Source organism: Malus domestica, chromosome 16 (assembly GCF_042453785.1).
Source record: "Malus domestica chromosome 16, GDT2T_hap1".
NCBI classification, from domain to species: domain Eukaryota; kingdom Viridiplantae; phylum Streptophyta; class Magnoliopsida; order Rosales; family Rosaceae; genus Malus; species Malus domestica.
The window spans coordinates 5,162,856-5,184,351 of record NC_091676.1 but is presented as its reverse complement, the minus strand read 5'-3'; the positions used below and the strand labels follow the sequence as shown (position 1 = coordinate 5,184,351).

General features: G+C 34.4%; 1 protein-coding gene across 3 annotated transcripts; it reads left to right on the top strand.

Moving 5' to 3' along the window:
- Positions 1 to 11,908: 11,908 nt before the first annotated feature.
- LOC103402912 (F-box/kelch-repeat protein SKIP11-like) lies at positions 11,909 to 14,976 on the top strand. 3 transcript variants are annotated; one of them, XR_011577455.1, is made up of 3 exons: positions 11,913 to 12,174; positions 12,722 to 14,172; positions 14,647 to 14,976. XR_011577455.1 is itself a non-coding variant. In XM_017323651.3 (2 exons), the coding sequence occupies exon 2, from the start codon at positions 12,790 to 12,792 to the stop codon at positions 14,116 to 14,118; it is 1,329 nt and encodes a 442-aa protein (XP_017179140.3). In that variant the 5' UTR covers positions 11,909 to 12,174; positions 12,722 to 12,789; the 3' UTR covers positions 14,119 to 14,515. The 3 variants fall into 3 exon arrangements, 1 of the variants encoding a protein (XP_017179140.3); XR_011577454.1 differs by having other exon boundaries at positions 14,555 to 14,976; XM_017323651.3 differs by lacking the exon at positions 14,647 to 14,976 and having other exon boundaries at positions 11,909 to 12,174; positions 12,722 to 14,515.
- Positions 14,977 to 21,496: the final 6,520 nt, after the last annotated feature.

Here is a 21,496-nt window from a genome sequence, read left to right as displayed (position 1 = left end):
AACGAAATGTCAGCTCACTGGCCATGCACCGTCGCAGATGGTGGTCGGCCACCCTAACTCACCTGAAAATTCAACTATAACAAAAAATTTCCAAAATTTTCAGGAATGTACAACTCAATGAGAGGAACACTTTTCATACCCGGGCCGAGGTCCAATTCAGCCGGGAAAAGCCCTTATTTTACTCAAATCCGCCGAAAACCCTTGAATTGGGTGTTCTTGATTCAACTCAAAAACAGTTCCAACGCCCCAACCAGTGCTTGGAATTTGTTCTTGGGGTTGGGGGAGTCCATTGATGGTGGTAGTGGTGAAAGTTTTATTCAGGTTTCGTGGATCGCCACCCCGGCGCCACAATGCGGGTTCTTCACGAAACTATGACCAAAAACCCATTAATCATGGGTGGAAATTGAAGAGGGAAAGCCAGTGTAAAATTTCCAGGTGGTGAATCGGTGAAAATCACCGGAAAAAAGACGGAAAACCGCCAGCTATAGCTTCGAGTCAAAACTGGGTCGCACAGGTTCACTGGTACTCAGTTATCCCCCTTTCCTTTTTCTCTCATTTCCCTCATTTCCCTCCTTTCCCCCTCATGATTAGGCCGCTTTCCACCCCTTTCTCTCCTTTCTCTTATCTCCTTTTCATCTCAGCCATTCATTTCCCTCATTTTTCTTCCTTTCCCTTCATCCCAGCCACACACGTGGCACAACCTATTGCTCAAGATTTTCTGGAGCCTTTTAGAGTGAAGATTAAATTTACAAAAATATCTCTAACTTCAAATGTTAATAACTCTTTCGTTATAATTCTGTTTCACGAACAGTTTGCGTCTACACGCTCGTGAGATCGATCTCTATCCGAATATATCAAGAAATACAATAAAATATATGAGGATAAAATACATCATCGTATAATTAAGTTAAGCCAACTAGGGCATTTTTGTCTTTTTTACTTATCGATAACCGTAATTATGAATACGACTACAAAATACTTATTTTAATATTCAAATCCAGGAACGGATTTTCACATTTTTCCCACTGAACCTTCCTTAACCATTTATTGATTTATTTTCCTATTTCCTTCACATATTCATAAACATAAATAATTAATTTATATATTTAAAAATTTCAAGGTATTACAACCAGACCAAAGGGCTCGTGGCCCCATTGAACAAAAAATGGCCAAAGGACCAACCAGCCAGCCCCAGGTGGGGCCACATGCTGACGTCATTTTTTTTTTGGGCCAAAATTTCTAAAAAATATTTAATTATGGGTTTAGATTTTTTGGGCGGAGAAAGGTGATTTGGTCAAAGTTGGGGTGTTCATTTTATAAGTATGTTTCCTTGTTCATTCATCTCCCACGGCCGATGTGAGACAATTATAATGGGTGTAGTTGTAGTTCCTTTCACAATTTATTTTAAATATTTAATTATATTACATTTAATTTGCTAGTTGTAGTTTTTAAATTTAAGTTGTTGTAGTTTTTAAATTTAAATAATGAATTATGTTTGGCTTTATGGTCCCTTGGCCCTCGGTTGAAGACCGTTTTTTGTGACAGGGCTAAAACGTGCCTTATGTTCCTTTGACCCTCGGTTAGATATGGTAAGAAATATGACCATGCACTGTTCATTAAAATATTAGTTTCTTGGAGGGCCAAAGGGCTAAAACGAACCCTCTGACCAGCCTTCGGTTGGAGATGGCCTAAATCTCTAATAATTTAAATAGCATCTCCATTTTATATACACCACCATTATATTATATATGGACTACTTTGTGACACCATTTTTTTTTTACATAATTTTTTATTTAAGTTTTTGTGTGACTCAACCGTAATGTATTTCAACAATCCGAGCCATCTATATTTTAAAACATCATTTATAGATCATTCTTGCAAAAAATCAGACAAATCCAATAACATTAAGACATTTATTTGTAGTGAAAAAGTGAACGGATACGTTATATGGAGGAAACCTAAACCCTTAATCCAATAGTCAAATGGTTTTAGATTTTATAAATTTTTGGTGAACATATCTTTGAGAGAATACCCAAAAAATAGACGGTTCAGATCATTAAAATACATTACAAAGTGGACTTCACAAAAACTTGTGTAAAAAAATGTTGTCACAAATCTGCTCCCTATATATATATGCACATATGACTTTGTACAAGCATATATATATGAGTTTATCTGATGTACTATTATGAGTATCTCTTTGTATACAAAGCGTGTTTATACGCAGCTACATGTATATAATTTTCATTTTTGCTTGCAGTAGAGTGTTTAATTGTTCGAGATTGTTAAACAAAACTAAACATGTCTTAATGTTGATCATTTGAAAGGCTTATAAAAGCGTTTAACTCGTAAGAAATGAATGTCATGTCAAAAAAAAAAAAAAACTAACAAGTAGTTGATATATTATGCAATGTTTGCGATAAATTTGGTAAAATAAATACATCAAATCATTACCACTCCCAACAAACAAATGTATTATGTGTGAAGATTTTAAACACAAACTTTCCACTTCTTTTAATAGCGACATATAAAACCCAAACTAACATGCATGCAAAGGTATATTGTCTTGCAATCAACCATACATGTCACATGGGTTAGACTCCTCCCTCCACAATTTCACTTCTCTTTCACTCCAACACATCACCACCACAAAGTAGTCTCATCTAAATTGGTTCAACACATGTGCATTGAAAATTTTAAAAAATTCAAATCAATGAGCTACGCGAGACTTGATCATCATCGTCGTAATTGTTAATCTAAATTATTGTATAATTAAGTTACGTAAATGCTAAGGAGATTCTCTCGAAATGCGATTCTTTATGGTTTTATTGTCGTCTCATAGTCTAACGTCAATTTACATACCAACATTATAAAATATTATACCAAAAATATGAAATGACATAAAATATACAAAAAAAATCCTACTTTTTAAAGAATTCCGGTATCATTTCTCATTAAGTTAAGTTGGGTGCAGACCGCAGAGCATTTGGAAGTTTGGAATGTGGGAGAGTTGCGATTAGTGAGTGAGTGTGATTAAACGCCTTTCTCATCGTCCAATAATGCTCCACATGACCATACGTCTTTACAGAAATGACCGACACGTGGTCGGGCCGCATTGGAGAAAAGAATGCCTCGGTTCATGAAAGAGGATTATTACTAAGTTATTATTATAAAATTTGCGGGTGCACGCCAGAATCTTTTTGTGGGTTGGAGCCTTGGAGGAGAGAGATAGAATTGATAGTGGCAGGACCGTTTTGAGATTTTCGAGATTTTGTGCGAAATTTATAAAATTGTCCCTCTCTAAAATAGTTTTAGAAAAGTAGGATAATGAATTGATGACAAAAAAAATCATTTAAATCAAAATAAACTTTAATACTCACTTATTGCAAGTTTACAAATGTCATTAATTATAGAGAGTTTTAACGAAAAGCTCACGGTACTGTTCACTTTAACGAAAAACCACATTTTTACACTAAAAAGTCAATCATGGTACTATTCACTTTACCCTTTATTTTGTCATTATCATTAAAACTCAAAGTTTTTAAATCTTTTTTATTAGTTTTCCTTTAATTATAAATAAAAAGAGCCACAAACATAGTATTCACTAAATGATCAAATGCATTTCAAACTTCAACAACCAAACATGAAAAAAAACTTCAAATCTCTAACTTTAAAGTTTCACTTGAATATATAACATTATTATATAATAAAATTGAAAAATATCCCTTTTTATGATGTTACTATCGATACCCAATATATCTCATTGCACTCCAAATTTTTATATTTAGAATAGAAAAAAATTACTCTTTTAAGCAGCGCGCAATGAGATTTTAAAGTGCTAACAAAAGTAATTTTTAAATATATAACATTATTACATAATATTATATGGCAAAAATTTGGGGCCCTGTGTGACTGCACCTTTCGCTCCCCCTCAACGTCCCCTCTGGATAGTGGAGTTGCTTGGTTTTGAAGTTCATTTCTTTATCATATTGGGGAGAAATGTTAAGCAAACTCTGTTAAAATTGAGACATGTTGTAGACTATTTGTTAACTCACAGTTTAATGTTAATTATCGTGTCAAAGTTATAAAATATTAAGCTAAAAATATAATATAGTAGAGAATTTACAGAGAGTTCCAATTTTGAGAGAGTATTCTTTACATTTCTCTCTATTGGAGTAGACAATAGACATGTAATGATGTTTGAGAGACCAAATTTTTAAGCTAAACTTTGTAAACTAAATGATGCGGTAGTTGATGATTAGATTATATTGATTAACGTGTTTTTTTTTCCTTATTTGTGATACATTATTTAATTGCAAATTAGTTTAAAATTTTGATTGACCTAATATTACTCTTTATAATACAAATTTTCCTTAATCAATTTGGTTTATTGTAATTTTTTTCTTAAGATCCTTAAACATGATGTCTGCATGTGGCCTTGTTTACACCACTTTTCTTGTGTTTATATTTAGTCCTAACCGATAAAATTTAACACAAGTCGGGTAAATGTAGTTTTCCACGTGTATGGTGATGATCGATATGTTTCAAAAATATAATACATTAATGAAAATTATATGCATTGTAACAGTTTGAGTTAAACTATAACATTATGTAATAATGTTTCGAGCGTATCAAAAAATTAATCGTATTAGTTTATTTTAATTGCTTGATGCTACGCAAGGTATTCACTTGGCGCTGGAAATCCAATGGCAGCAAGTCGGAGAGTGATTCTCTATAGCTTGTTCAGTCTCTCGGCAACTTGCAGCCTGATAACTCGGTTTGGTTGCTGAGGACATTAAGGCATGGTTACAAGTTACAACAACTTCCTGCTTCCAAAGTTTGTCATATTCGTCATTCTACCAATTGTGTGGCGTATAAATTGGTCAAGTTAGTCTTGTTTTTCGATTTTGTTTATTGTTCTATGACTTCAGTATAGTGAGATCACCACTATCATCTTTATCCCTCAATATTCAAAAATCATAACTATAGACTATGAGTTCCATGGGAAAATTAACTTAGAGAAAAAACAATTAGTTCAAAGATTTTGGTTGTTAACTACCTCTTAATTCAATAAAAAAAATTATACGTCTTAATCATGGTTTGCTTATTCAGAGTAAACAAAATTCATAATTTCGTGTTAAAAAATTGTGTGAAAAGTAAAACCCGGTACAGATGGACATTCTCCCACATGTTTAGCTTGAGGTTTCTGGATTGGCCGATATAACAGGAAAGCATAGTAGGCCAACCTATATTTAGAGATATTTTTTCAGTATGTAACATTTGATGTACCGAACTATGTTTGTAGAGCACTTAAAAATTCTCTCACATAATTAGAGAGTAATTTAATTGGACATTTGACGTTAAAAATTAAAATAAAAAAGCATTGAGGCCATTTTGAACATATTGTAACACCCACCAGAAGCTACCCACGTGCACATGCGACACGTGGCACATATTTCTATATCGGTGTCTTTTCCCTCAGCAGAACCGCGCCAAATCTATATGGAAATATTCTTCACAAGAACCGTAAGTGATTACTAGACTTAGTAATACTAATAAGTGATAACAAAATTGTTGTGCTTGACGTTAAAATATTACAATAACGAATACACAAGCAGAGGTATTCCTCCGCACGTGCACACGAGTGCGTGTTTCAGGATTACATGATATAAAAATATGTATTTCTGACAAACGATAAGCGAGTTGTAAATACTAATAAATATTGTTCTGGTTGTCTATTTGTATTGAACCTGCAAACTCCTCTAACTTTGTGGAGATAAATTATTTGTGCAAACCATGTTGCTAGATGGAAAATTGTTTTACTTCGACATTTTAATTTGCATTACAAATAACATCGTGAATTATGACCAAGGAAATTTTTTATTGTGGAATTTTGGAAAAAAAATTAATGACACAACATCTTCGTTTTGATGGAGATGAAATTATATAGCATTTTAAACACCAGGTTAATACTAAAGCCCAACGGTAGAGCACAAAATTGGTGTCTGCTTGTTTTTTATTTGTTTGGCATTTAGTAGGTGTATATAGGGGCGAATGGAGATTGGAACCAAGGTAGTTGCATAATCATTGAGAGTTTAGGAAATGTATATGTGAAGATCTTTCGATGACACTTTAAATGTTTGGCATGAGTTCTTTTTGTGTCTACCATGTATCTCGACAGGTTGCGTTGATAGCATTACTTCGACATGTGTCGCGCAACATGATTTGACAAACAACAAGTTCATCAAGTGTTCGACAAAACACTGTAAGTAAACTGAATATTTTTTTTTTGCTCGTTTCACCCTATTTTTCTATCTAAAAACTAGTATATAACAACTCGTATTCATATATATTAAACTTGAAATGAAATTACTTAATCCTATAATGATTGATTAGATTTTATTGATGTGCTTTATCTGGTTGTGAATGGTTTCGACCTGTTTTTTGTTGTGTACCGTGTTCATAATAATCAGATTATGACAAACGTCCAATCCAGTCTTTTATCAGCCTCGCAAACAAGATAATCTAAATTAATTCGTTTAATTGACATTTCATCCCCTAACCCATCTGCCACTATTTTAATATATATTATCTTTTATTTTTGAAGTAGGACGATTCTTTGTCACTTAATGTTTTTAGCACGTATTTTATAATATTGTCATAAAAATTTACGTTAAGTTATAAAATACTAGAAAATTGATGAAATATTATATTTTATAAGAGCCCCTTGCATTTCTCTTTCTTATCTTATCCAAAGGGGGAAGGGCCTTCCTTTTTGGAGGTTGAATTTTTATTTGATTTGACTCAAGCTTTTGCCTACTTGGAATTCTCCACCGAAAGGCAAATTAGTTTCTTTCTTTTTTTTTTCTTCTATTTTTAGAAAATTTTGGGGTAGTTAAAAGAGAAAAATAGAATTAAAAAAAAAACTAATTAAAAATGTTAGAAAATTTTGAGTTTTAATGAAAATGACAAAATAAAGGTTAAGTGAATAGTACCATGATTGACTTTTAGTATCAAAATATGGTTTTTCTTTAAAATGAACAGTACTCATAACTTTTCGTTAAAGTTCTTTTAAAAAAAAGGAAGGTTCCAGGTAACATATGAATATGATCATTAACTTCATGGTGATAGGTGGGAATGTGTCAATGTAATCCTAACCTAATTTATATAATTATATGTAAATAGTAAAAAGTTTAATAAAAATATTTGGAAATGATCATTGAGAATGAAGGCATGGTAAAAGTTGATGAATGTAATTAATTTGACACGTCTCTCTCTCTCTCTCTCTCTCTCTCTCTCTCTCTCTCTCTCTGCCGCATGAATTAGACTTTTCTAGTTCGAACATGTTCACACGTAATTTTAACATGCTACTGTCCAAAGAGATACTTCAAAGTAAAAAAAAAATAATAATTGACTGAAACATTTTGGAGTTTTGACGGCTTTTTTTTCTTGTTAACAATTTGGTTGAACAAAAAACATGATGAAGTTTACCAACTTGTTTGGCAAGTGTCAAGAATGAAGCCTAAAAGATTAAATCTTTAACGAATTTTCAACTTAGCTCGCATCACACCGAACGAGCAACTATTGTTGTGGCGTATGAATTCGCTAAGTTGGTCTTAATTTTGTATAATTAAAGAAAGCGATTTGGCCTAAGAAAATGTTTTATATGTTTTAGAGCTTTAAACTATTTTCTATCTTTATTTAAAAGATATCTTTACTTATAGGGTATACATGTGTTTGATCGATCTACCTCATTGTATACCTAACACTAAATATAACATTTCATCCTTGTAAAATCACTTACATCGTATTTTATTTATTCTATTAAGAGAAGAGGGTTTGTCAACTTTTTGCCCTTTTTTTCCAATTTTGTCCTCACTTTTGAATACACAATGTTAACATGAAGATTGCAAAATAGTAATTTTGTACCTTTTGACAAAATGACAATCATATTCCCATTTTTCCTATTTTGCCCTCACTTTTGATACATAATATTTACATAAGGAGGGCAAAAATGGTAATTTTGTTTCAAAATATTTACATAAGATAAAAATATGCACTTACTAAGATAAATTGTTTCATCATCATTTTTTCATATAGGTAAGTGAAATCATGATTTTTTTTTATAGTTTGAATGAACTGAAGCGGTTGCACTTGAGAAGAACGTGAGAGGAGGTAGGCAGTTGTTCACACACACAAAATATGTGTTCTCTGCTAGTTATACATTAATGTTAACATGTTCGTCCTATTTGGACAAATGTTATAACTCACCCTTGTAATTTTACGGTAAATTTTTTAAGAGAAAAGCTAAGAACACTCTCTTAACATGTGACTCTTCATAGATTATCTGCTACTTGGGACTCTTTATGGACACATTACCACCTCACAATTTAACTTCATTTTCCGTATCAACATTACAAAACATTTTTCAAAAAACAAGAGGTGACAAAAAGTTTATCGAAAACCCTACTTTTGAGAGGGTCTCCTTAGCATTTCTCAAATTTTAAATAATCCACACAAAAAAGATCAGTTATAATAATTTAAGAGTTTTGTTATTCATATTCCAAAATTCTCATTTTGTATTCCAAATTTTATATGTTTAGAAAGAACAATACATTTGTAAGAAGTGCATAATAAATTTTTTGGAGTGCCAATAACAATTCTCTAATTTAATATTCAACTTGTCGATTATAATACTAATTTTTTAACAAACAATATTATCTACACTAAAACTTACTCCAACCCTTGGAATAAAACTCAAATGTGAGGCTCTAAACTTACCCCAACTTGGTAATATGAGTTTTAACCCAAAACTCATTTTTGGGGTAAAGTTAGGTCAAAATTCCTCTCGGTTAATGTGGCTAGTCCACTATATATGTATATTTTTTTAGTTTTATAATTATAAATTCATTGAATCCAACAACTAAGATTTAATATGATCAAATCCAACGGTAAAAAAAAAGAAGGTCATAACTGTCCAAATTTAAATCCAATGGCTAAGGTAATTAAAAAAAAAACTTTTATGTGTTTCATATTCTTTCATAGTGTTCCACGAGTCTCATGGTGTCGGTTTAGTGATTTTTCAATATTTATCAGAATCTAAATGTTTTTAAGCTAAAATGTTCATAAAATTAAATTAGGATAGTCTACATAATTTTTTTTAAGTTACTTTAAGAAAAAAAATTATCTTAAATTCATTCTTTAATAATCTTGGGTTAAAACTTTAACTTAGAAGGGTTGGAGGAGAAAAACTGTTTCTGGATTTAAAAATTTAGGTTTTAACCCAAAGGTTAGATAGAGTCTAAGGGGGTGGGGGTGGGCTTAACCTCACAATGAGCTTGTAATAATGTGGTTCAAATTCATTTTTGGTGATAATCGAACCTAAGACCTTTTACTTATAAGTGAAGAGGAATAATACTAGACCGTCGTACTTATAATACTATTAACCGTTACGGTAAGACACACGCATAATTTATTTACTAATTTTGTAATATAAATTCATAACATATCAATGATGTAATTCATTATCAATTTGTTGTTTTAACTTGTAAATTAGTCACACTATATCATGATAGGTGAACTTAAAAGTTTTTTTTATATGGCCAAATTTTCTTCTTGGTTCCTGTGGTGACACGGTACTTTCAATGTGACCCTTGTGGTGAAAACGTTATTAATTAAACTCCCGTGGTGAGCCCTATTAGCAATTGAGGTCCAAATCCAAACTTCCGTTAGTGTTCCGTTAAATAAACTCATGTGACTATCATGTGGATGAGTCAAATTCATCATTTCAATTCAAATTACATCATATTCCATGGACATCTAGCATGACTTAGGTATACTATATACGTGTGTTCTTTCTGGGTGAGTTATGACATGCACTTGTTTCTCTTGTGAGTTGGCATCTAATTCGAGTGTACAAAGCAAATTGAAACAAAAGGGGACATAATTTACATTAGCCATTCACGAGAGAAAAAATAACTTCATCATTTCTTATACCATAATGTAGTTTGCACATTAATGACAAAAGCATATATCCAACCCGGGAAAAAAATATAATAAAATAAAAAGACAAAAGTATGTCTTCCACAATATATTGTGGTTCATCATAACAAAAAGTAATTAAAAAAGCTTTCCACAAAATAAACAAATAATCTAGTTTTTCACAAAATAAAATCAATTTCCTCCGCTTCATCATTTTTATTTGCAAGGTATTGTGCTTTTTCATCTGTTGATTTTGCATGTTGTGCATTGAGGCCATTCCAGAATGTCTCCAAGGATTTATAGAATTTGATGATATTGCAGAGGTCATTCCCGGAGGACTCCATGGTGCATTGAAAGGTTGTGTACTGCAAGACCACGGCATGCATCAAACCACACTACGAATTAAAGACAAAATTGAAATGCATATATGCAGACTGGTACAAATTGATAGAAGAATTAAAATTCAAATAAGACTAAGTATCTAACTCATGATTAAAGACGTGTTGGCATTGAAAAAAAAAACAAAAGTTTATTAAAAGTATTAGGATTTCCAAACGAAATCATACCTAAGAAATTAGGCACGACTTCACATTTACCTCTTCTCCTAGCCATTGACAAGGTTTTATAAGTTTAGTTTCACTGCGTTTAAGTTTTTTTATTTATTTTTTATTTTTTGGTAAAATCTAATTTCAGTTAAACCCTAAGTCATACTAGATGTCCATTGCATACAATGTAATTTGAATTGAAATGACGAATTTGACCCCTCTATGTGATAATCATATGAGTTTATTTAACGGAAGAATAACGGAAGTTTGGATTGGACCTCAATTGCTAACAAGGCTTACTACGAGGGTTTAATTAACAATTTTTTCACCACGAGGGTCACATTGAAAGTGTCGTGTTACCACAAGGACCAAAAAAAAAAAAGGCCTTTATATATATTTGGATGTGTTTGAAAATGTTTTTAGAATGATTAAAAATGTGACAAAAGCTCATTTGAAACCACTACAAGAAGCGCAAGTTACGTAATTGATACTTGTAACATCCCACATAGTCCAGGGTAGTGGATCATGTAAGTCTTATATGTATATTCTCATCTATACCTAGCACGAGGCCTTTTGGGAGCTCACTGGCTTCGGGTTCCATCGAACTCCAAAGTTAAGCGAGTTCGCGCGAGAGCAATCCCATGATGGGTGACCCACTGGGAAACTCTCGTGTGAGTTCCCAGAAACAAAACCGTGAGGGCGTGGTCGGGGCCCAAAGAGGACAATATCGTGTTACGGTGGAGTCGAGCCCAGGATGTGGTGGGGGCCTAGGGCGGGATGTGACAATTTGGTATCAAAGCCAATCCATGGCTGGATGTGTGCCGACGAGAACGTCAGGCCCCTAAGGAGTGGATTGTAACATCTCACATCGCCCAGGGGAGTGGATACTGTAAGCCTTATATATATATATTCTCATCTCTACCTAGCACGAGCCATTTTAGGAGCTCACTGGCTTCGGGTTCCATCGAAACTCCGAAGTTAGGCGAGTTTGCACGAGAGCAATCCCATGATAGGTGACCCATTGGAAAGTTCTCGTGTGAGTTTCCAGAAACAAAACCGTGAGGGTGTGGTCGGGGCCCAAAACGAACAATATCGTGTTATGATGGAGTCGAATCAACGATGTGGTGAGAGTCCGAACCGGGATGTGACAATACTTCTTCTAAAATGCACTCCATATACTCTTAAAATGTTCACGAAACGTTTTTAGTCATTTTAAAACAAATTTCAAACTATTAATCCATCACGTCTTCTCTTCCTTCTTCTATTAATCAACGCATTATATAATATTATTTTAGGATCTGAAAAAGTAACGTAGAAATATTAAGCCAACAAACCAAAAAATAAAATATAATTTATAAATGCAAAATGAAAGGTTTAAGAGAGAAAGGGGGCCTCGCTAAAGATATTTGCTCCAAAGGCCGAAGCTCAGAGCTTTCTCTGATTTGCAGAGAGTATCCAAAGGACAGACAATTGGGGAGAGAGAGAGAGAGAGAGAACTGCGAAGAACAGAAACAGAGAGTTCGGAGTTACAGTTAGAGAGAAAGAGATAGAGAGAGAGAGAGAGAGAGAGAGAGAGAGAGAGAGAGAGAGAGAGAGAGAGAGAGATTTTGAAAATTCCAAGCAGGTCCTTTTTCTTCTTATCCAATCCGTAAGTCCCTCGCATTTTTTTAATCTCTCCTTTTTAGCATGGTGTTATTGTTTCTGGGTTAATTAGAACTTAAACTCTGATTTCCATTGCTTTTTTTGCTCAATAGATTCGCTGGGTTTACAGATTTTAAAGGTTCAACATCGACCCGATGTTCATTTCTGAAATACATGAATTTTCCTTTTTATGTTTCTGGGTATAAATTATCTGTGAAACTATGGTTTTGATTTGACTTTTGAAAGAAGAAAAGAAAAGGATAACTGAAAGATTGGTTTTTGAAGAAGACCCATCTGGATCGTTGGTCGATTGGATTTGGAAGGGTGAAAGTTCGACGGATAGTTCTGAAAAAGTTAGACTTTCTTCATCCGGTTCATGCAATCAGTGATAACGATTGGGTTTTTATACTATTTCTGACAAATAAATTTGAACTTCTTTTTACTTTTGAATGGAATCTGATAGGTTGTATTTTGACTGAATTTTCCGAGGGACTTGGGGGATTAGTTTTTTTCGAAAATTTATCTGTGGAATTTTTCAATTTCTTTTTACCCAGAGATAGAGGCTTTTGGATAGGATTTGGGTCTGAATTTGGTGGCCTTCCATTGATTGTTTCACGGAGAAATGTTGGAGGATCGGTCCTGCTTGCTTTCGAGGGTGTTTCCGAGCTTTTGCCAGCCTGAAAGCGAGTGGCCTTATATGACTTACCGCCGGCTCGAAGATATTGCCAACGGAAAGCGTCCATTGGGGTTCGACGGCAGCGAGGATGACGAAGAGCATCGAGAGAGGAAGTTGTGTAAGCTGTTGGATTGTTGTGACATGGTGGAGACTGACATGAATCAGTCTTCGTGTGAGCAATCGGACGATCAGCAGCATTCTGGGGTTCCTTCAGATTCGGATAACCTTATACATAGGATTGGTAGGGATAACTCGATCAGCTGTCTAATTCGCTGTTCTAGGTCTGATTATGGTCTCATTGCCTCTTTGAACCAGAGCTTCCGCTCGTTAGTTAGGAGTGGGGAGCTCTATAAACTGAGGAGGCAGAATGATGTCACTGAGCACTGGATTTATTTCTCTTGCGACCTACTTGAATGGGAAGCCTTTGATCCCAATTCCGGCAGGTGGATGCACTTGCCGAGGATGATTTCCAATGAATGTTTCATGTGTTCCGATAAGGAATCTTGCGCTGTGGGAACTGAGCTTCTTGTATTTGGTAAGGAGGTGACTTCCCATGTAATCTTTAGGTATAGTATTTTGACAAACTCATGGTCTTCTGGAATGAGGATGAATGCCCCGAGATGCTTGTTTGGGTCTGCCAGCCTTAAGGAGATTGCAATTTTGGCAGGTGGTTGTGACTCTCAGGGAAATATACTCAGCTCCGCAGAGCTATATAATTCTGAGACTCAGAGTTGGGAGATGCTCCCGAGCATGAATCAGCCCCGGAAGATGTGTTCTGGGGTTTTTATGGATGAAAAGTTCTATGTTATTGGTGGGATTGGGGGAAGTGATCCAAGGGTTCTTACATGCGGTGAAGAATATGATTTAAAGGCAAGAACATGGACAGAAATACCTAACATGTCTCCTGGACGGAGTGGTGCAGCCAGAGAGAATGATGTGCCTGCAGGGGAGGCACCGCCTCTGGTTGCTGTGGTAAATAATGAATTGTATGCTGCTGACTATGCTGACATGGAGGTGAGGAAATATGACAAGGAGAGAAGAGTATGGTTGACGGTGGGGAGATTGCCTGAGCGGGCTGCCTCAATGAATGGTTGGGGTCTTGCATTCAGGGCTTGTGGAGACCGGCTTATTGTTATCGGCGGGCCAAGGGCTCTAGGCGAAGGTTTCATAGAGATCAATGCATGGGCTCCAGGTGATGGCCCTCCACAGTGGAACTTACTTGCCAGGAAGCAATCGGGTCACTTTGTCTATAATTGTGCAGTGATGGGGTGCTGAAGATACGGATGTACAAGATTGGATTGTCTGTCGACACAGGAGTCTTGCTAATTGGTAATTCCCCCTTTCCTTTTTGATTGTTGAATCCCTTTCGGGCGGGGCGAGAATGGGGAAGAATTTCAAATTTTACTCAAGATTCAATTGAATGTTTCCTTCCTAGGAATGACATCTTGAGTAAACCTGTTCTTTTTCAAACTTTTATTGATTTTCCTCTGATGGAGTTTGTCCTCCCCCATTTTTAGTGACATGAGAAATTTTAAAAGGTTGGTATCATGTAGGATAGGAACATGTTCAATAATTTCAAGTACCAACACATTGGTAGGGTTTCGCCTTCTTACTTGTATTTGTGTTGTCCTCGAATGCGGAAATAAAAATTATGACAGGTGGTTATCTTTGATGCTGGCTTATGTTCTGATTACGTTTAATCTTCTTCGAGTTCTTGTGAATTATTGTGTGAAGAAATATTTAATCTTCGTCGATGTTTACGGTACTAAGGGTGCAATGTGTGCGCTTTGATTATGTATAAAGAACAATGAAGGCAGAGGCAGACAAGATAATCTGATGTCGAAAAACTCAGTGATGCGTGCAGTTCCGGTTACAATCGATGTAAAAAACTTCCGATTTGGTAGCTTCTGATCGATGCGTGCCACATTTTCCCCTTGTTAGCAAAACGAAAGTTCCTAACATGTGTATTTGTTTGAAGACCAAAGATTCGGCACAACTTAGCGTTTTGTGATTGTTCAGTTATGGGTAGTTTTTCGGTGTAATGTCATTCCGCAGTTACGTGATATTATCAATTTACTCATGTATAGCATGTGGATATTGTTGTTCGTATTATGGATCTACAGCGCTTGTTAACTATGTTGTCCATTTTTACCACAACGGGGTGGGTTAGTGACATTACGTCCGTTGCACCAAACAATTCCGATATTGGGCCTTAATGGGCTTTTGTAAAGGGTGCTCTTATTAATAGTGCTGGTTTGCTTGGAATTAATGCCGATCTTGCATCTCCGTACACAATAGCAATCGCGTTCCTGATTTTTGTCCACGGCTATAACTTCTTGATTCTCTTATGTAGGTAAACAAACGAGAAGCCTGGAATAAGACTAACTCTTGTTCATCTCATTCTAAGTTAGTAAACGCGCTCTAAATTAATTAAGTGGGAGTAGTCGGTCACGTTTGAATTTCCTCTCTTATTCTTAATTTCCCCGATTCATAACTTTACTCATTCCAAATAAATAAACACGACCTAAAACTCTGACCTGAGTTTGATCTTCATCTTCCCTTTTGGTAGGTGGTTGATTAAAGCAGCTCCTAGTGCAAGAACTAGGAACCAAAACAAACCTGGAGAACATGGTATGCACTGTTGCCAAATGCCAAATCAAACAGACAGACACATGAAAGAAACCAAGAGCAGTCTTTGTCTTCCCCATTGGTTTTGGTCTAAAATCAAAACCAGGTGCCCAGGTGTCAAATGCAAATTGGAGCACAATACAAAAAAACCCATTTCAACCAAGCATCTCCAGCTAATTGGTCCTTTTTTGTTAGATGTTTTTAACTTTTATATAAATAAATCAACACAAAACTTATGTCCGAATTGACCTAAATTATTCATGTTCGTGTCGTTTTTGTATCATACGATTTATCTTAATGGTTTGTGTCGTATCAAATATGTTATCTTAAAGGGTTCTTAACAAATGAACCAATAACGACCTGATTCGTTAACGGGTCAAGTCGTTTTGTGTCTGGTTAATGGGTCATGTAAGAAATTATCGTGCCTAATGTCTAGATGTGGCAAACGAATCTCATCAAGTTCTTAACAGGTAACTCGATAACAACTTGATTTGTTAACGGGTTCTTAACCGGTAACCCAAAAACAACTCGACTCATTATCTGATTGACCCAAAACATGTTATTTTCGTATTGTTTCTTGTCAGATTAACAGATCATACAAAAAATTGTCATACCTACTCAAAACGCAAATAAAACCCATGTTTATTTTTTCAGGAGCAGTTGTAACTGTTCTGTTAGTGCACAATAATGCACAGGACTAGGTGCCCCATAAAATAAATCATCTACATAAAGTTGCAAAAGGCAGCTAAGAATTCGTTAGTGGTGGATTACATAATCCCATCATGTATTGGATTTTGATGGCCCAAATAATGGCTATTTCCTTATGTCCTTCTCTCCCACTAATTTGATAACATGGGATGGTATGGGATAAAAAAAGGAGATAGATTTACTTTCGAACCCACATAATGTATATAATACTAGAACTAGGTGAGCATCCATCCTAGATTTGGTCTCCAATTTTAGTATCATAAAAGCAAGAATTTCGGTAGTGTAACTGTAATATTGTAACAAAGTTCTGATCAATTTGCTGGTGTTATAACATATGCATTTACGTATTAATATTATACTATAGACTCATGACATAATAACAATTTCGTCCTAAATCATATATTATGAACTCTCATGCGTTAATCTCGCAATATCCCTCCACTCCCACATGTCCTTATATCTCGTCTGCCACCATAGCTTTACATTACTCTTAGAATCTCGGGTGACAACGAATACTTTTAATTCTGTTTTCATATTATAAAACGTAAATTATTAACATTACATGATGATGTAACTGTCAAACGTAAAAAGTTTGTCTATAAGAAAAGTGCTCGTCATGGAAGAGCATGTATAGCACCGATGCTTAAGTGAGACCTCAACTCTATGTCGGGCCAAATAAAAGTGACTCACTTGATGCTTTTTCTTTTTGTTGAGTTGGTTTTGAACTTTAAAGATCTTCAAAGATATGATTAGTTAGTGCGTAATAATCTCTCAATGCTATGATCCCCCTTTGGAATAACGATGGAATATCAACACAACTAGCTACTACCTATATGTGTTCAACCTACAAGGTTCCTTCAAGTGATTGAAGAATTAAAGAAATTGACATCAACGGTGGAAAACCTTCAAACAAGCCAAAAAAATTATAATTTTGTATTACTTGATGTATTGAGTCATGTTTTTGGCACACTAAAAGATCTTTCGTGTTCCAACGTTTATTTCAATGATGGTGATATTAAAGTTATGAAGACCTAATAATAAAGGATTAAGATAAAAGTGACCAAAATCAACAATGACTGGAAATAAGTTCAACTTATGACCCTTGGCTGGAAATATCCTAACGATCCATATGAGTCTCCCGAGGATTTCCCCACCAGTTGATGGTAAACTCGAGAAATTTTGAGTTGTGATGGGAACATGAGTGGTACATCATGTGTTTTTATGCAAGTGATAGAAAATTTTAATTTTTAAGTTATTAACTTTTTAACACACATATCATACTATTAATATAGTGACACATGATGTATCATCTTATATGACGGTCACACTAAAAAATCTCTCGGTAAACTCAATATTTTTCTTTTAGGAGCCATTATTTTGTCTGTATATTTAGGTAAGAAATTGAATACCTCCATTTGTGTGGCTGACAAACTTGTACTAGAAACTCTCTGACTAGGTTGTTTTTTAAATTGTTGAATATTCAATGAAACTGTGTTTGCTAAGAAAATTCAAGAATTACGACATTTCCAAAAAAAAAAAGAAAAAAAAAAGAAAAGGAATTTCTAGTAGGATCGTAACATATTTGACATTTCAAAACTTAGGGTTTCTCTCCATTTTTCCTGTTTAACTAAAATATTTCTTTTCTTGCCATTTCCAAATAACAATTTTTCTTCCCTTCCTACTTCTTTCGGCATGCAAGAAACTCAATAATTTAGTTTCTTTTGTTTGTCAATTTCCAAGTTAAAAAGAAAAAAAAAGGAACTCAATAATTTTGAATAATAATTGTGTTTCTCTACGGGAGATTGCGCAGATATTACCTTTTCGCAGATTAGGTATCTTCCTCGGATAGATTTCTAAATTGGAACAGTTAATCTTCTTAATCTTTATTGGAAAATCATCTCTCCAAAAAATTATTCGAATCGGAGATTGTTTAGTCATTCGAATATATCGAATAAATAGATGGTTCATCATGAATATATTACTTGATACTTACATTCTCGATTTGTTATGTACATTCAAATGACTAGAAGTTCTAATTCAAATGATTTTTTGTATGGATGATCTTCAAATAAAGATTAAGAAGTTGAACAATTTCGATTGTGAAATTTATATATTTAAAAGAAGTAAGATATGTGCATTCCTATAAAAGAACGTAATTATTATCTTTTAATTTTTAAGTTAGCTATAAAAATTTGGGAACGTCAGGTGCATTATTGACACAGATAGTATAGTACTGTGTATATGCACCAAAACTGAGGAATTCATCAAACCCCACATCTCTGTGACATAAATGAACCCTCGACCAGGAAGGAAGGGAAGCCCAAGCAACCAAACAACATCATGATACATACAACACTTAATAAACTAAAAGAAAATTTGGTCCATCTGCCAAGTGGTTGAGGCACACACATTATGGAAACTTGCAACCAAATTTTCATGCACGACTTATGACTCATCACTACTACCTCAATTTAATCAAATTTTATTTTATTGCACATGTAATCGGTTGGTTTAGCTGCACCCAGTAACGATTTGATTAGAGAAAATCTCAAAAGTTTGATTCACGCGAATAAAAATAACAATACATTTGCAACGAGCTTGATACAGAGTAATAGTCAATATCAACTTTGTTGTGGTAGAGTAAACAATCTATTGTTTTATTTCATTCTGACCTATTTTAAATAATTGATTTCCGCACTCTCTTTGTTTGTCTTACATACGTCTATTTATTTTTAATCCTTAGATTGAACGTATAAGAAAAAACAATCAACAACTAAGAATAAACAGATGTAAAACAAAGACGTGCAAAATTATTTTCTTTATTTTATTAGAAGGTTTATATTATTCATTTGGACGTTCACCTAATCATGATATGTATGTGTGTGACAGCTCAAAGGCTCTAAAAATGGAGAGTGACATAACTTAATTAAAGGAAAGGAAGGTAGGGAAGATGTAATGATCCATGTTGCGAGGATTGTGTCATGCAGCAGCACTTCTTGTTGAAATTAGGTTCACTAACCACGTGCTGTGCACCGGTTCATGACTCAGCTGACCTCCACAACCCACATGCACTTCTTGGCCGGACGTTGCACGTTCGTACACATCTTTTCCGGCTATAAAATTCATGCATATTCATTTCTTTTTGTCTGTCAAGGTGGTTTTGTTTTGGTCAAGGCCAAGTTGGAAGGAGGAGAAAATCCCAAAAGCTTTTGAACACATGTTACAGAATCAAAGTGAGAAGTTGGAATCCCATAGAACTTCCTGCATAACTACTCATTGGTGGAGCTTAAATTATACGCTTGTGATGAGGTGTTCATTATCTCCCTTCTTCCTTTCAACTCATGAGATTTTGTTCAAAGAACGTAAAAAATCGCACATCGAAAACCTTACAAATTAAAACATAACTTACATCAAATGATTTCATCTCTAATTCTTTTCAGACCTATTAACGCAATAGTAATTACTCAACGGGCTTTTTATTTTCGTTAAATTTGAGATAGTTGAATCTCAAATTTAATTATCATAATCCTAACTTATTTCCCCATACTATTTCATTACGAAACTTATTTTTAATTGGTTAGAGGCTTGTAGTTTGGGAGCAGCCTCTCCATAAATGGGGGTAAGGCTAGCCGACATTCACCTCTCCCAGACCCTGCGTAAAGCGGGAGCTTTGTGCACTGGGTACGACCTTTTTAGTAAGGCTGATTACTTGTAACTATGATATTAAGGACACAATACGAGTGAATGTTTCTTATAGCTAACCATATACAGCAAGCAAAATTTGACTTCATTGGTTCTTAGGTATTACGTCTTTTTAGTTGCTTTATGTGGAAACTATTCATGCAGTTATGCCTGAAACATTTGGTTCACGCCGCAACGCGCGAGCTTATTTTCTAGTTTGGTCAAAAAAAAAAAAAGAGGCTTGTAGTCTAAGCAAAGTATGACTTATCTATCCACGCATGACAAGTTTAAGATTCTAATTTATCTTCCATCTTCTTGATAAATTCATAAGTTAAAGTAATTAATAATTATTCATACATATCAATTGCATTTGGAAAACTAAACAAATATTAATTAAGGTTGTATTAGTCATAAAATGAATAGAAAAACTAAGCGGGAAGATCCAACATAAGGAGTAGGATTCTCTCCTTTCTTTTTTTCCCTCCCTTCCCTCTCCTCCTATTTGAATGGTCACGGTTAAGCCACATCAACATCTTATATTAATTTTTTATAAAAATAGAAAGACAAAATAAAGAATGTGAGAAAAAAGGATAGAAAAAGGAGGGAAGAGAATCGTACTCCACAGCATAATCCAGACAAAGCGATTTAGACAGTACAAGTTTGTCCCCATTTGTGATTTTTGCTTGGGTTGGCATGCCTTTTACAAATCCTAATTATTTCTTTTCAATAATTAAGTTTAACACCAAACCCTAATACAAATATATATATATATATATATAATTATATATACAATACAATAAACGATATATGTGACAGTGCCAGGGCTTTAATTCTTGATCGACAGACTGGTCATGATGCACAAAATAAAACAATATTATTCAAGGTTAGTTGTTTTAAGTGAGCTTAAATTAACGCAACAGTCCACGTGATTAAGATCCGATTGCCCTCATATTTGGGGTTACTTTAACTAATTAATTTTGGGGAGGCACGAAGCATGAACTGTTCGACCTTATTGGTCACTTAATCAAATCAATTAATTTATTAATTAATATGGAAATACTCGATTCACTCTCTGCATACGTGCAGTCTAAGATGCAAACTGGATGCTTTTAACCTAGTTGCATAGACAAATGGTTAGTTCAATAAACAACAACAAAAAAAAAAGTTTTATCTCATTAAGTGGTGTCAACTGTATAAATTATAGAACGTCATGATTATGCTTAGTTTTACGTCAAGTGTTCTGTTAATTCCAATTACTATATATCTTTTCTTAAAGTTTTTGTCCAAATCTTGTTAAGATCTTCCCCATGCTCCTTTTGTTTTGAGTTTGCTTCTCATAGTAAAATCTTTTAACCGAAACCACTGTAAGTCTTCGGTTCATGTATTCAAACTATCTTATTTTTCATAAACAAGAAAAAAATAATCATGTAAGTTTAATAATTTTATTATTAAAAACTTGGGGAAGCTGGCATCGGTGTTAGGCTTTTTATCGTCTTTGACGGGAATTCATGGGCAACTACATCTATACGGCCCGCCCGGTCTAAATTAAAAGGCTAATACTAAAGAGATTAAATTTATAGATAAAATTTTGAAAACTATAAGAAATAGAAGTTGATGATTGGTTTATCATTTAAAC

Excerpts from the sequence above, each read along its gene's own strand:
- LOC103402912 (XM_017323651.3), top strand. The coding sequence starts at position 12,790 with ATGTTGGAGGATCGGTCCTGCTTGCTTTCGAGGGTGTTTCCGAGCTTT.